The sequence below is a fragment of the Melanerpes formicivorus genome, unplaced genomic scaffold (genome assembly GCF_026170545.1).
Source record: "Melanerpes formicivorus ecotype bairdi unplaced genomic scaffold, bMelFor1.0.p_v2 SCAF_50, whole genome shotgun sequence".
Classification (NCBI taxonomy): domain Eukaryota; kingdom Metazoa; phylum Chordata; class Aves; order Piciformes; family Picidae; genus Melanerpes; species Melanerpes formicivorus.
The window spans coordinates 2,449,862-2,466,104 of record NW_027142402.1 but is presented as its reverse complement, the minus strand read 5'-3'; the positions used below and the strand labels follow the sequence as shown (position 1 = coordinate 2,466,104).

Below are 16,243 nucleotides of genomic sequence, written 5' to 3'. Positions count from 1 at the left end.
TGGAAGGTGTCCCTACCTGTGGTTTTAGGGTTAAGGTCCCTTCCAACCCAAACCAATCTGTGTGTAAGCCCTTCTTAAGAGTCTTGTGAAGAAAATCTTTTTCACAGAGCAGCAAAATGATTTCTTTAATGGATTCTTTCCTCAGCTTTGTTCCAAATAAAGCCTGCCCTTTGGAGGCTGATGAAAACTTCCACTCTTCCTCAGAAGGGTTTCTATTTGTTGAACTCTTAAAGAAGTCTAAGCCTCTTTGATTCTCTGTGACTTCCCAATTTATAACCTCCTGACTGGAGAGCTACCTGGAGGACAGTAGGCTCCAGGGAGACCCAGTGGCCTTCCAGTACCTGAAGGGGGCTACAAGAAGCCTGCAGAGGGACTCCTTGTGAAGGCCTGCAGTGAGAGGACAAGGGGCAATGGTCTGAAATGAGAGCAGAGCAGATTTAGATTGGATGTTAGGAGCAAGTTCTGTACCATGTGGCTGCTGGAACACTGCAACAGGTTGCCCAGGGAGGTAGTTGAGGCCCTGTCTGTAGAGCTATTCAAGGTCAGGCTGGACAGGACTCTGAGCAGCCTGATCTAGTGGAGGATGTCCCTGCTGGCTGCAGAGGGGTTGGATTAGATGATTTTTGGAGGTCTCTTCCAACCTAAACCATTCTGTGATTCTGTAAGTCATTTGCAATCAATAGTTAGGGGAACATCTCAAAACAGAGTCTGAAGCTTTTCTCTATGACTAATTGCCTTGTCTTTTTATGTTAACTTTGTGTGTCATGAAGCATTATTCTCAGATCTCTGACTAACAGGCTTCTAACCTATTTTTCTTTCAGAAATCCCAAAATAATCTTTGATCACTTCCATTTTCTCCTGGAGTGTCCTGAATTAATGTCCAGATTCATGCACATCATAAAAGCTCAGGTGAATGTTAGGAGGTGCCTAGCTCCAGCTTCCAGGGATCTCAAGGAAGTGTTTTCTTTGAGAATACTTTTAAAACAAAAATTCATGTGTTGGAGGATGGAAAAGCAAAGTGTGGGCTGCAGTGCTCCTGAACATAGGATGTGGAAACAAATCCCATTCAACAGACATGGCAGCCAGATTTCTGTGCTTCTAACTCCTTCAAACTCATGTGTAAGGCCCTTTTGATATGGCCAGCCTTAAACAGGCCTTACAAGTCCCAGCTTCTAGTTAAACAGAGGTAACTTGCCAGTATTTATTGTTTTGAATGAACTTCAGGGCAAAGATTGCTCCTTTCTATCACTTGTGCTTCTGTGCTGAGCTGTGGTTGATAATCAGCAGCATTAGAGCGGCCAGGGGCTGACCTGGTCTAGTGGCAGCTGTCCCTGCCCATGGCAGGGGGATTGGAACTAGATGATCATTAAGGTCCCTTCCAGCCCAAACCATTCTATGAATCCTGGCTCCCTTCCCTGGAAGAAATGTTGTGGTGCTATTTTCTGCTGCGTGGCAAACTCCCACAGCTATTTCTGAGTGACTGGTGGCCCAGTCTCTCTGCATATCAGAGTCAGCAAGTGCTGAAGGGCATCTCTGGGCCTTTCCTTTTCCCAAAATACTTTACAGCATATTGAGGCAGCACTGAGCACCTCTCTGCACATCTCCAAAACGGCTTGAGAAGGATTCATAACATTTCCAATCATGCTTAGGAGTGAGGAGTTACTGGGTTGAGTGCATGTATCTAATGTGCCTTACCCCTTCTTTTGTAGCCATTTAAAGACCGCTGTGAATGGTTCTATGAACACCTGCATGCTGGACAGCCAGATTCAGACATGGTGCACAGGCCTGTCAATGAAAATGACATCCTTTTGGTTCACAGAGGTATTGTGTTGTCCCTGAAATTAGTACCTGTTTGAAATGTGCTCCCCCCCTTTGGTATTGGTGAGGCCACATCTCAAAGATTGTGTTCGGTTTTGGGCCTCTCACTGCAAGAAGGACATTGAGGTGTTGGAGCATGTCCAGAGAAGAGCACCTAAGCTGGTGAAGGGCCTTGAACACAGGTCCTGTGAGGAATGGCTGGGGGAGCTGGGGTTGCTTTTAACCTTCAGAAGAGATGACTGAGGGGAGATCTCATCACCCTCTACAACTACCTCAAAAGAGGTTGGAGTGGGGTGGGGGTCAGTCTCTTCTCACGTGCAACAAGTGACAGGACAGGAGGAAATGGACTCAAGTTGTACCAAGGGAGGTTCAAGTTGAATATTAGGAGCAATAACTTCCCAGAGAGGGTTCCCAGCCATTGGAACAGGCTGCTCAGGCAGCTGGTGGAGTCACCATCCCTGGAGTTGAGAGAGTTGTGGATGTGGTGCTGAGGGATTAGCACTAGTGGTGGGATTGTGAGCTCTAGGCGACCAGTTGGACTTGATCTCAAAGGTCTTTTGCAGCCTCAGCACTTCTGTGATTCTGTGGAATACATTGAAATGAATGCAGTGAGCTAAACCATTAATTGGTGCTTTGTATTTAGATTCTATTTTCAGGAGTAGCTGTGAAGTTGTATCTAAAGCAAACTGTGCCAAACTGAAGCAGGGGATCGCCGTGAGATTTCATGGAGAGGAAGGCATGGTAGGTAACCATGCTTGCCTTCCCTTTCTGCTATTTATCCGTGGCCACACTAATCCTCTTCACAGCATTGTTCTAACCAGTGTAACTGCAGTGAAATTCCTGTGTGCTAACATGCTTTGTTGCTTTGACTTGCAGGGCCAGGGTGTGGTGCGTGAGTGGTTTGATATTCTCTCCAGTGAAATCGTGAACCCAGACTATGCCTTATTCACACAGTCAGCTGATGGTATGTCTCTGACTTCTTGTTTTGTTTTTCCCCCCTCTTCATTTTAGACTGTCATCTTCTTATAATCCAAGAAAAACAAGCCCCTTCACTGGCCTCAGAATGTGAGATGTGTTGCTTTTTAAAGGCACCACTGACAAACTGGATCTTATCTCCAGAGGAGTGATCTATTCATAGTACATTTGTGTAACTACAGGTGAAATATTTTTCTTCATAGGAAGTTTCCTTGATTTTTCTTTTGTTCTCTTCTGTAAGAGCAGAATGAATTGCTGGTTTTAATGGGTGTGTGCTATTTCTGCCTGGTAGTAGGAGGACATGGCAATTGGAGAGGAGTATAGAGACTGTTTTCCTTTTTCTGTATCTACGAGGGAGCTGTGGAGGTATTCCTTGAGTTCCCTTTAGAAATCCACAAAGCCAGTCACTTAATTCCTGTGGTAAAACCAGATGTTAATCTCCACCACTCTACCTTGTGTTTGACTTTTTGGTGCTAGGTCAATGAAAGATTTCACATCATCACCAAGGACAAATGTTTTCCTTTCTGCCTTACAGTGTCTTAAGAAGTGGCAAGGAATTCAGTCAGCAGTAGAGGCAGAGATTAGTTTCTGGGAGATAAAAGGAAGTGTTCAGCAATATTTATTTGAGGTGATCCTTTCCAGGGAGACCAGGAGTGGACCATCTCCTGTCTGCATCTGGCTGGAGCCAGAAGAAAGGAAGTGGATGGGTTCTGACCCTTTCTTGGAGCATGTTGACAAGCTGATAGAAGAGTGAGCCAAAAATGCACATGGCAGTGTAGCAAGGTGGAGGACATAATCTAGCAGACCATGATTAGCCTTATGTTGATGAGAATTATTTGAGTGGTGCCTTGGAGAGGCTCTGAGCAGCACTGTTGCAGTCATAGGCTGCCAGTGCATTCTAAGACATTGCTTCCTGATGTCTTTTTGGTGTCAACAAACTCAATCAATCTGCCCGACCCCCCCAGTCCAACGCTCACAGTGCTTTCAGGTGCCTAGAGTGCTGGAGAAATGTGAGCTTCACTGAAGGAAAAGCCAAAAGGCAGTCACTAAACATGGTAACCTTTTTGTTTTACAGGAACAACTTTCCAGCCCAACAGCAACTCTTCTGTGAATCCAGACCATCTGAACTACTTCCGTTTCGCAGGCCAGATCCTGGGGCTGGCCCTGAATCACCGGCAGCTGGTGAACATCTACTTCACAAGATCATTCTACAAACACATTCTTGGTATGGCTTGATGAAAATCCTCTTTATTAGTCAGAGCAGTTGACCTGTAAACCTTTCAACACCCTGAACCTCTTCCTTTTTTGCCTCTGTGTGTGTATCTAACAAGTGCCAAGCTTCTGGCAATGAGTCTTGCTATCAGTCACCAGATAACGTGGTAGTAATTGCTGCTCCAGCCTGAGCCTCTCCTAGGAACTGTTAGAGCTGCAAAATCCAGAGATGCATTAGCAAAACTATGTGAAGAGTTTTATGCAGTGAGCAACTGTTAATCACATAACTAATCTCTCAATTTAAATATGAATCTTAAATGCAAAACAAGGCAGGCATCATTAATCTGTCTAAAACATAATTACAGCATTTAGATGTCTTTAGTGCTGCTGACAAGGAATGCCTGAAAGGCAGAGCTGTGCAGCCAGTTGCTGCTGTGGTGTGTGCACTCCTTTGGTGACATTCATCTGTCCTGCTGTGGAATGCCAGTCTGAAAAGATTCCTTCCCTATTTCACTCAGGGCCTGCATGAAAAGCTGGTTATGTGTGTGAACTCTGGCCAAAATCTGGTCAGGCAGGTCACTGTGCCTGCAGTTCTTCAGTCAGGGGCTGTTCTAACAAGTTGAATCCCTGTGCTGTGAGCTTCCCTGTGCTGTGAGCTTCCCTGTGCTGTGAGCTTCTCTGTCTACCCACTCCAACAAGCATTTATTTCCTGAAGCAGTCTTTCAGAACTAATGCAAGTTCACCCTGCCTCCTTTCCAAGCAGTGTTGGTTCCTCCACATTCAAGGGCATTAGTCAGGAGGCTTTATAAAAGTGCAATTGTTTTTAACTGAGAAGGGTCACTGCTAGCTGGTGGTGTCTGTGCTCTAGAGCCCTTCTTGGAGAGCCCTTGTGATTGTTGTTGAACATGAGGGCTCTGCTCTGCATTGTCATGAGCAACCTTTCCTCTTCCATCAAGATCTGGCAAAGGGTAAATTCCCTTTGTTACTCCTCTGGAGTGCATTAATTGGGAAATTGCCTATCTATTCTCTCTTGGAGTGGGGTATTGCTTGATCTGATTAGAAAAGCAATGCCTTGCAGCTTGTGCACACAGCATTTCAGCCCTCTTGGCTCTGCCAGGGAAGTGCTGTGGCAGTTTTTGCACTGACTGCTAACCTTTGAATTCTGTGTTAGTCTCTGGAGTACTGCTGCTGCACTCCACAGCTCGATCAGACTGCTGCTAATGGGCACCTTGTGGCACTTCACAATGCACAGAAGGTGGTGAAGCAAAGAGAGCACTTCCTGATAACTCACTTTTGACTAAACCTCACCCCTTTCCTGAGGTTTTTGTGTCTTGGTGGAGCTAAAGTATCTATCAGAAGAGAGTTAAAATAATTGGGATTTGCCTTCTTGTGCGGAGAGGAGAGGAGAGCAGCTCTGCAGTGCAAACTCAGGGTCACCCTGTTCTGGGCATTTTGCTCAAATCTGAGTGCCATGTCTGTGAAGGGACTGTAAATAGGCAGTTTCTACACTTGGATAAAAGGCAGACTTGTAGCAAGTCTTCTCTTAATGCCTCTGAATGGACTCTCCAGTTTGAAAATGCAGCATTCCTGTCAGTTGTGTAGCGAGCCCGGTAGCGAACGATTCAAAAGAGAACCCGAGACTGAAAGGTTGTCTTTTTCTTCTCTCCCTCTCCTCTACTAAATTAACTTTCTGGGGGAGAAGCTTAGTCTGTAGAGGAATGGATTATTTGGGTTCCTCAAAGTGCTGTAGAAAACTTGGGAGGTTTCTGTGGGGAGCTGCTTGCCCCTGATGTGTGCTGGACAATTAGGTGCTTTTACTGCAATCCATTAGCGAGCTAAAATGGTGCAGACTGTTGCTCAAACGGTGTGCCATTTGCTGCACTGGGAGGAAGCATGTGCAGAGAAAACTTCTTTAATCCTTTTAAGGTGTGGTAAGTGTAGCTATGCTGCAGTGAATCCTTTCTCCTCTTCTGTATTCTTCTGGTTTCTCTCTAGAGGGCAATCTTCTACCAGAGAAAGTCAAAGCCTGTTCTGTTGTGTTGCTTTCCCCTATTTACTTGAAGGGCTCTTGTCTCTTTTTCTAGGCATACCTGTAAATTATCAGGATGTAGCATCTATTGACCCAGAGTATGCCAAGAATTTGCAGTGGATTTTAGATAATGACATCAGTGACCTGGGCTTGGAGCTGACCTTCTCTGTTGAGACCGATGTGTTTGGAGCGATGGAGGAAGTGCCGCTGAAGCCGGGGGGTGCAGGCATACTGGTTACACAGGAGAACAAGGTGAGTGCTGGGCCACTGGGCTCCCCATCCTCTTCTCCATCAAGGCAGAGTGTCATTCCAGGAGCAGGAATGCACATTGTTAGCCTGATGCTGCACTGCTTCCTGCAGTATAGTCACACAGGCTTATTTCAAGTTGATGGATAAGAAAAACACTTGGGCTGACTTTGTGAACAACTGCTGGCAACAGTTCATGGAATCATTAAGGTGGGAAAAGACCTTTAAGATCAAGTCCAACCATTGACCCAACCCCACCATGGCCCTTAAACCACATCCCCAGGTGCCATGGCCACAGGTTTCTGTGACACCTCCAGGGATGGTGACTCCACCTCCCAGGGCAGCCTGTTCCAATGCCTGACCACTCTGGCAGGAGAGACATTTTTCCTTATATCCAACCTAAACCTACCCAGCACAATTGAAGGACATTTCCTCTTGTTCTATCACCTGATACTAGGGAGAAGAGAGCATCCCCAGCCTCCTTTCAGGGAGTTGTAGAGAGCAATGTCTCCCCTCAGCCTTCTTTTCTCTAGGCTAACCAACCTCAGTTGATCCTCTCCAGACCCTTCACCAGCTTTGTTGCCTTTCTCTGGTCACTCTCCAGCCCCTCTTGTAGTGAGGAGCCTAAAAGTGAACCCAGTGTTTGAGGTGTGGCCTCACCAATGCCAAATACCAAGGCACCACCAGGATGCTGTTGGCCTTCTTGGCCATCTGAGCACATTGCTGGCTCATGTTCAGGTTGACTTTCTAACTGGAAGCAAAAGTTCTGCTTCATTTGAGATAAAAACACAAAGTTGCCAGCACTCTTCTCCCTTTTCCAGCTTAGCAAGTTACAGAAATAGTGCCATTTAAAATGTCTGAGTGTTCAGCTGTGAGGCTCTTCCTGACAGAACTGTTGGAAAGAAAATAGGAACACAAATGAACAGTTGAGTAACAGATTGACAGATTACATTGGGTTGGAAGGGACCCTCAGAGGTCATCTTGTCCAACCTCTCTGCAGTCAGCAGGGAGACCTCCAACTGGAACAGGCTGCCCAGCTGCAGGAGTATCCTGGGCAGAGCTGCAGTTTTTGTCATTGACTTCTTTGCACTTTGTCTGCTTTGTGTTCTGTTTCTCACACGTGTCCAGCAAACCTCCCTTGCAGGCATGCAGTGCTGGACATGTCGTGCAGACAGCTGCTGTGTGGGAAATGACCACTTGGTGTCAGCATCTGTTCTGACAAACTTCTCGCTGGTGGTGGAGCAACTGGCACTGGACTCCTGTGTGTTTAATCCTCATTTCCATGAAGGCAGAGTGGCATTCCAGGAACAGGAATGCAAGTTGCCAGCCTGCTCCTGCACTGTTTCCTGCCGTGTAGTCAGTGATGGAGGAATACAGATGCTAAAACAAGGCTAATTGTGAAGAATGATTGACTTCTTTATTACCTATCAGAGAAAACAAGGCTCTTGATTCCCATCCCTGGAGGTGTTGAAGGCCAGGCTGGATGTGGCTCTGAACAGCCTGCTGTAGTGTGAGGTGTCCCTGCCCATAGCAGGGGGTTTGGAGCTGGCTGATCTTTGAGGTCCCTTCCAACCCTGACAGCTCTGTGATTCTTCTTTCTGGGCAGTTTTAGCTTCTCAATGTATAAAACAGTTGACATGAATAGTGGCTAGGAAATCACAGTTTAAAAACTCTTACCAGCATGGAACTAGAAGTTTGCCTGCTCCAGGATACCCTCAGTCATTAGCAGCTGAAATGGCTCTGTTAACTACTGACTGGGGACACAGCCTACAAAGTGTGGTTGAGCACATGCCGAGCAGATGCCTCTCTGTGAGCTCCTCAGCTGTGGCAGGAGGGTTTGTCTAGCTTTCGTTTGAGAGGTGGTAAGAAGCATTTCATTGTTTTGGTGGCTTTGAAACCCTTGATATTAACTGACTTTTAAACTTGAAGATGGAAAAAACTGTTGCCAAGAAACCTCTGCAAGGTGCCACTCTCTTGCTTGTTGGGTTTTGACAGTGGTGAACTAAGTGGTTGAGAGCTGTGGTGTCTGGGGATTTCCCCCAGTGCCTTTAACAAGGCAGAATGTTGCAGTGTGGTTTTGCTTAGCAATTCTAACAAGTCCAATTGCAAAGAGTCTGCTTTATAAAACATGATTTGTGTTGTTTTTCCCTTGTAAGAGATCTCTCTCTTTTTCTTTCCCCCTTGCTTTTATCTGAGGAAGAAAAGATCGCTGTTGAAAGCTCGCTGTGTTTTTCTATACCTCTGGGAGAAGGGAATTCAGCCTCTGAGGGAATTTGCTGTGTTTGCACATTAGCAGATTGCCTCTTTAAAGGACAGCAGTTTAAAAAAATAGGAAATTATCAGTGAGTCCAAACCACAAACCCACCAGAAACAACCAATCCCATGCCAAGAGCTCAAATGAAACCAGCCAAACCTTCTGGATGATCTTTCGAGGTCCCTTCCAGCCCCTGAAATTCGGTGATTCTATCTCCCTCTTACTGGAAAGCAAACCAGGAGTGGATGGCCCATAGAGGAGTGGGAGTGAAAAGTGGTTTGGGTTTTTTTTTCTTGGAAAGAAGGATTTTTTTTGGTGTTTTCAGCCCAGCTGTGCTGTAGGTGAATGGTTGTGGGACCACGGGATTCTGCAGGTGGAGCATCCATGTAGTGCCAGCTGAAGTGGCAGCTCTAGCAGCGGTTCAGCTGCTTTTTGTGATGGTAATGGAGAGACTTCAAAGGGCAGAGTCAGGCTTTGTCCATCGGCCATGCTGTGTGTTTCTCTTTGTTCTTTGCACATCTTTGTCAGCTTTCTCTTTTACAAGGAAAAAGCCCCAAATTAAAGCCAGGCAAAGCCTGACCAAATGCTGTTGTAAAAAACCAGTACCAATCTCCCCAATCCTGTGGCCTTCTCTGCCCTCCCAAGACTTGTCTGTGGCCTGGCCTCTCTGCTTGGCAGTACAAAGTGGTGTAGCTTTTTTCCTCCCCTAACAGCTTTGGAGTGGAGCTGCTCTCTTGAGTCTGAACATCATAAGGAGCACTGATCCTTGTCTCACAGTATATGTGGTTGTGAAATCAGGGAAGCAAGGTCTTTGCTTGCTTTACCTCAAAGGAAAACACACAGCCACCCTTCACCCAAACTAGACTTTGTCATCATATTCTTGGCATCTGTCTCATGTGTGCAATCAGATCTCTCTTAAAAAAGCAGACTGGCTTGAACCTGTTGTGCACTGTGCAGGAATGCATATGCAGCTCTGAAAGTATGTAGGTATTCCTGGTGTCTGATGTGCTGCTGAGGCTTCAGAGAGGGAATGGAATGATTCACTGAAAGGGGAAGAGTAGAAAGGGCTTTGAATTCTGAGGGGTCTTGTGATTTCTGTTGAGTTGCTTCCATGTATGACAAGCAGCCAGGGACTCATATAGCAGGTGAGATTCATGGAGTCATGGAATGGTTTGGGGTGGAAGGGACCTTAAACAGCATCTAGTTCCAACCCCCCGCCGTGGGCAAGGACACTTTGCACTAGACCAGGTTGCTCAAGGCCTCATCCAACCTGGCCTTGAAGATCTCCAGGGAGAATTCTGATGTATTGGGGCTGCATTTGTGTGAGGTCACATCAGCTCTGTGCAGATTGGCTTTTAGATGTCTTAATGTTGTTCTTTACATTGCAGGCTGAGTATGTCCAGCTTGTGACAGAGCTCAGAATGACCAGAGCCATTCAGCCTCAGATAAATGCCTTTTTACAAGGCTTCCATATGTTCATTCCACCATCATTGATCCAGCTCTTTGATGAATATGAACTGGTAAGCAGAAGACTTAACACTTTTTAGAGTGCTTTTGTTCAGCTTACTTATCAGTAGCAATGTAGAGGTGAAGCTCAGTACTCAAAAAGTAAACATTTTGTGTCTTTCACTTGGGTTTTGCTTCTTGAAATCCAGCAGTGAGGCTCTCAGTGTGTCTCTTCCTGCTTATCCTAGTTGATTAGAATGACCATCATCCTGGAAGGTGCTAACTTCATGATAAATGCTTCACACTGTCATTTCCAAGTGAAGTCAGGATGTTGGGGCCTTGGAGCCTTTTGAAACAGTTTTCTGTCAGGAGGACAGAAGTCCTTTAAAAGTAAGAAGATGCTCTCTATTGTCTTTGCTTTTCCCAAGTGACAAAATCAAATGCCAATAAGTTTGGGAGTTTTTTTGTGGTGGTTTAATCTTCTGTAACCAACACATCTCAAGTTTTGTCTCAAGTCCTGCCAAAAATCAGAGCTTTTTTTAGTGTTGATCCTCTGGCAGTAATTTCTCTCTCTTGGTGCTGTGTACTTAAATGAAAGAGATCATGGGAAGTTCTCTGAATCTTGTATTAAAATGCAGCTTCCTGAGGTTGCAACTAAACAGAGAAAGCTCTCTGATTTTTACACTTCTTAAGGCATTACTTCTTAAAGTAGCCTACACCCTTGAAATGGTTAGTCTGGAGGATGCTCACAATCTCTCTGCTGCTTCTGCAGGAGCTTTTGTTGTCTGGGATGCCAGAAATTGATGTGAATGACTGGCTGAAAAATACAGAATACACCAGTGGCTATGAGAGAGGAGACCAAGTTATTCAGGTAAGATTATTCATGGTGGTGGTTGCTTGCTACAGGCTATTGCATTTTAATCCAAAAGCAAAAGAGATGCTGCTGCTGGCATCCTTTGCTGCCTGTATTGATGGAAGCTTTATTCTGGCAGATACCTCTGTGAAGTGTTTTTGTCCTGTGTTCATACATTCAGTGCCTCAGTTGTGTGTGGATTTCATGTGGAAAAGTCCATCATTCATGTAGCAGACCCATGAGTACTCTATGTATTGCATTGCTGTTACCAAGTCCAAGTCTTTAAAGGGAAATACAAACTAACTTGTTTTTCATGCAGTGGTTCTGGGACGTTGTGGAAGAACTAACTCAGGAAGAGAGAGTCTTACTGCTGCAGTTTGTTACTGGCAGGTGAGAATCTCTTCTGTAACAACTGATTGTCTGGGTACTCTGAGGTAAGTCAGGAGACTTCATGTTCACAGATCCAGAGAATGGTTTGGGACAGAAGGGACCCTGAAGATTATAGAGTTCTGACCCCCCCCCTTGCCATGGGCAGAGACACCTCCCACCAGCCCAGCTTGCTCAAGCCTGGCCTTGAACAGCTCCAGGGAGGGAGCATCCACAGCTTCCCTGGGCTAAATATTGCCATTGAAAATTGCCTAACTAGAAACCTTTTTGCATGCTTTGATGTTCTGTATGTTGATCAAAGTGGACAAAGTGTCTGTTAATACTTTTGCTGCCTGTAGTGCCAGCAGAGTGATTGATCACCTATTTATTGTAGTTGACTACTTTGCAAGTGGCCTCTGTTGCTGTGCCAGGCATTTTTTAACAAGGCAGTAGTGAATTGAGCTGCACTTTATATTCTTCTTCCTGTTGCATATTTATGTGGCTCTTGGCTTCTCCAGTAATCAATGCAGGCTTTAATACATGAGATAACTAGGGATCACCTCAGTCAGTGTGCACTGCACAGCCCCCTCCTGAAGCTGAGTTGAATTTGTCAGTGCAGTGTGTCAGGATCAAGTGAAGCTGTAACTTTATGCAAGATGCTGTTTGCTTTAGGTAGGATTTCTGTCCTAAATTCCACCACTTCTTCAGGGGAAGCCACTTTTATTTCCTTTGTGGTTTGGGGCCAGTGGGGGAAGGTTTTGTGCAGCAGATGCTGCTGTGAGCTGGGTCAGTTGCTGAGCCAGTTGCTGAGCTGGTTGCTGGGTGTGTGGATGCAGCCAGGTAGCGTTGTGGATCCATGGGAATGTGTGGCACCTGAGCTGTGTCATCCCAGTACTGTTTTTTCCTGGTGGTAGGTGCAGGTGATACTGCCTTCATATTCCATGATTGTGGGTAATAGAGCAGCTGACCCTTTGTTTATAAGCTCTGTGGTTAAGCATTGGTGAAATACAAATCAAGGTCACCAAACCTCATCTTTTATTCAAAGGAATTTCACAGTCATGGGTGTATCAAGTGGCACAGTCTTTAATTTCTATTAGTTTCACTTGATTTAGTCTGAGTTTCATTCTTTAGCTAGCTCTGTGTACACTGAGTTCTCTGCAGAAATGAGTCCTGCAGTTCTAGCTGCACATCTGTTGCATGTCAGCTGCCTGCCTTTTATTGTTAGTGGGCTACTTTACTTCTAAGTTTAGACTTCACATAAGGATCTTTTAAGATGTAAGGTCCTCTTTCAAATGCTGCTTAAAACATTCCAAATGATCCTGGAGGGGTATTTGCTGCTTCATGGCATTTGGGATAATTTACTGATCCATAAAACTACTTTTCAAAGTGAAGCAAAACAGGAGGAAACTGTCCTTGAGTGTCTCTTCTGCGCTGTTTTCAATTACATTTATGCAGAGTAAGTGGAACAATAGGTAGAAGAGTTAGGATTCAAGAGTCACAGATTGCATCAGGTTGGAAGAGATCCTCAAAGGTCATCTTGTCCAGAGGTAAACTTCAACATTTTGGTGGTGTTGAAGTTGCCAAAGGGATTGAAGGGTGTTTGTACAAGCAGTGGAAGGGGGCAGATCTTGTAAGAGGCAAGATTTTCTTGGTGCCTATCTGCAAGGCTTTCTTGACTATATTGGAAGGAAAACTCTTTCTTGGGGGCAGAAGTTGGCAGCCATGTATTGCTTTTAAATGTTCAAAGCCCTGATCCTGTGCAATTCTGACCTGGTGTATGAAAAGCCTGCTAGTAAGTTACACCGTAAAATCTTTTATCTAGTGATGGGTTGAAGGAGACTTTCCAGCAGCTAGGGGCTGTGTTTATTGCTGACTTGAATGTGGAATTCTCTTGGCTCATTGGTGGAATTAGGGACTGCTTGGACTTGATGATCTTATAGGTGGGACACTGGAACAGGTCATGGATGCCTCCTCCTTGCAGCTGTTCCAAGGCCAGGTTGGATGAGGCCTTGAGCAGCCTGGTTTAGTGGACAGTGTTCCTGCCCATGGCAGGGGGGTTGGAACTAGGTCATCTTTAAGGTCCCTTCCAACCCACCCCATTCTATGGGTAAGAAGGGGAGATGCTTGATGTGAAAGGGTTAGTGATTGGTCAGCAGTAAGAGAGCAGTGCAGTGGTGATATGTTTTACTACTTTTGCTTATAACACTCTTGTAACAGTCTAATTCCTGTGACTTTTCTCAGTTCCAGGGTGCCTCATGGTGGCTTTGCCCATATCATGGGTGGCAGTGGACTGCAAAACTTCACAATTGCTGCTGTGCCATACACTGCCAACCTTCTACCAACCTCAAGCACGTGGTAGGTCAGCTGCTCTCACTGAGGGAGTCTTTAACCCAGGGCTTTTTTATGTCAATCACAGTCAAAAGTAGATTCATTTTGAATAGTTTCACTGAAAGACTAACAAATCAGAGTTTGTAGAGTATTCAATATCCAACACCAAAGTGATGGCTTTTAACCCAGGTGTTGTTACATGATGTTTGCTCAGGGTTTATTTTGCTCAGCTCCAGGCAGTGGGATCAATAAGGCAATGCTCAAGTTCAATTATTGTGTTGCAGTTTCCTGAAGTGAAAGAGAAATCCTTCATTTCCTGCAATACATTCAAGTGCTCAGTGGTGCTGGAATGCAGCACAGCTTTGTTTCCTTCCCTAAGTGTGATGCCTTTGGGTTTTTTCATCCAGAAAACTTTGCTGTTTGAGTTTCTTCCTGACCTGTGCTGTGGCTTTGTTCTTTCCTTTGCAGTATCAACATGCTCAAGTTACCTGAATACCCAAGTAAAGAAATCCTTAAGGACAGGCTTCTTGTGGCTTTGCACTGTGGAAGCTATGGTTACACAATGGCATAATGAAGTCTCTAAAGCTCACCTTGACCACTGCTGTGCAATTCCAAGCGGCAGGGGCGATTTTGGAAGCTGTCAAGGAGCAAGCAGCTTAGGTGCTGCAGCCCAGTGGCAGGGCTGGGCTTCAGAATTCCTCCAGGATCATCAACTTTTCCTCCATGATATGCTGGCAGACTCCTCAGTGTGCTGTGTTTTCAGGTTTGAAGATGACAGACTCTGTATGGAAGTCACTTTCCATGCTTCTTTGGTTTTTACTTCAGCCTAAGTTGGGAGGTTGGTTGGAATCTCTTCCCACAGTTTACCTTTCTGTTTGGTGGGTTGGGGTTTTCTTTGGTTGGTTCTGTTCTCATCTGTATGGTTGAATGACCTCTGCCTTTCAGTTCACTTTGCACTCAGATGGGAAACTGCTGAGGGGCAGCCTTGGACTTTCTGCCTCATTGCCTGGGAAAGTGCCATTTATTTTTGCAGGGAGCACTACAGAGAGTTCAGTTTGGACACTGTACAGGAAGACAGAGCTGATGTATTTTCCATTCCTTTGCAGAGCAGCAAATGAGATTTTATACCTTTTTAGTATTTTAATGTACATAGGATGTAAAGATGAGAGCTGTTATCCCTGGAAGAAACAACAGATGAACTTCATATCTAATTTATATTGGAATTTACACTATATTCTACTAACTATTTAAAGCATTGGTGACTTTATAGGCAACTTGCAGCTTAGAGTTTGTAAATACTATTTAAGATCCCTAGCCATTTGTTTTTGAATGCCTTTATTCTTTCCTTGACATAATTGTATGTTCAGAGGGTATTATTAAACTTGAATATTTTTACCAGAGTCTGACAAGTCTGTGTGGTTTGGAGAGGCCTTTGGAGGGGGTGGGGTTTTTTTTTCCTCCCCCTTCCAGGATTTTACTCATCTGCCTGTAATTTAAATTGTCAGTGAGCAGCTTTGGAGAAGGCTTTCTCCAAGTGTAGGAGTGGACATCAGCAAGTGCACAAGGAACTTGAGCTTACTGAATGTGTCTGGCAAGACTGATGGTGATTAGAATCTCATGTCAAAATGTGTGTTAAAATTAGAGTATATTACTCAAAGAATATATAGAAGTACACAGGGATGGCTCATCAGCATCTGTTGTGGGTAAGCAGCTGATTCCTGCATTCATAGAATGGGTTGGGTTGGAAGGGATCTTGGAGACCATCCAGTTCCAACCTCCCTGTCTTGGGCAGGGACACTTCCCACTGAGCCCAGGTTGCTGAAGGCCTCATCCAGCCTGGCCTTGAACACCTCCAAGGAGGGGACATCCACTACCTGTTCCACTGTCTCACCACCTTCACTGTACAGAATTTCTTTATATCTACCAGACTGGCTTTTAGAGTCCCAAGGGTAGGCCTGCAATACTGGTTTGGTTCAGACTAGGAGTGGGGTTTGGTGCATTCAGTCCCAAGCAGCATCCCTAGCAGCTGGGTTTGGAATCTAATGGAGTGCAGAGCTTGAATCTTCTCACCAGTTCCTTCCTGACAGTACTCCCTGCCTCACAAAGGGTTCAGAAACAGATCACTCCTTCCTCTCCCCACTGCTGTCAGTCATGGAATCACAGAATTGCTTGGGTTAGAAAAGCCCTTTAGGATTGAGTCCAAGCATCAGCCCAACACCACCATTAAGCCATACCCCAAAGTGCCTTTTGCACACAAGTTTTTGAACACCTTCAGGGATGGTGACTCCACCTCCCTGGACAAACCTCTTCCACTGCCTGACCAAATGCCATGTCCCATGGCAAATGCCTTGTGGTATTTCTTGTCATGTTTGTACCTCCCTAGAGAGGTCAGAATGGAAGTGTCTCAAACCCTTTTCCTGTAGTCAAGTATGGTGAAAATAGGTAGGAAATGGGAACAGAATTCTTGGTGCAGGACTCTTGGCAGAGCAGCAAGCTCATTATTGCTTGTTTTGAACAGGTTGATTTTTGTCCTGCTGCAGCTCTAACCAGTCCAGTCTGCTGCATGTGGAGTTAGCAGGGTTTCCTTATTGCATTGCAAGGCTCTCTTTAGGACACCTGTGCCCTGCTAGCAGTGGGGGGTGAAAGGCCTGTGGAGAAACTGTAACTTAACATAGAGTGATTAATTGGTTGGTGTTTGTTCTCTCCCACTGTGCCA

General features: G+C 45.3%; 1 protein-coding gene across 2 annotated transcripts in view; it reads left to right on the top strand.

Annotated features, from left to right (window-relative positions):
* The window catches only part of HACE1 (HECT domain and ankyrin repeat containing E3 ubiquitin protein ligase 1), a 34,837-nt gene extending 19,910 nt beyond the window's left edge, over positions 1–14,927 (top strand). For both annotated transcript variants that reach the window (XM_068160451.1, XM_068160448.1), the window contains exons 14-24: positions 822–909; positions 1,710–1,821; positions 2,462–2,559; positions 2,695–2,782; positions 3,869–4,018; positions 6,090–6,286; positions 9,923–10,054; positions 10,753–10,851; positions 11,153–11,223; positions 13,441–13,554; positions 13,996–14,927. In XM_068160451.1, coding sequence (XP_068016552.1) covers positions 822–909; positions 1,710–1,821; positions 2,462–2,559; positions 2,695–2,782; positions 3,869–4,018; positions 6,090–6,286; positions 9,923–10,054; positions 10,753–10,851; positions 11,153–11,223; positions 13,441–13,554; positions 13,996–14,098 — 1,252 coding nt within the window. In that variant the 3' untranslated portion in view covers positions 14,099–14,927. The remainder of the gene's footprint in view (positions 1–821; positions 910–1,709; positions 1,822–2,461; positions 2,560–2,694; positions 2,783–3,868; positions 4,019–6,089; positions 6,287–9,922; positions 10,055–10,752; positions 10,852–11,152; positions 11,224–13,440; positions 13,555–13,995) is intronic.
* The last annotated feature ends 1,316 nt before the right edge of the window (positions 14,928–16,243 follow it).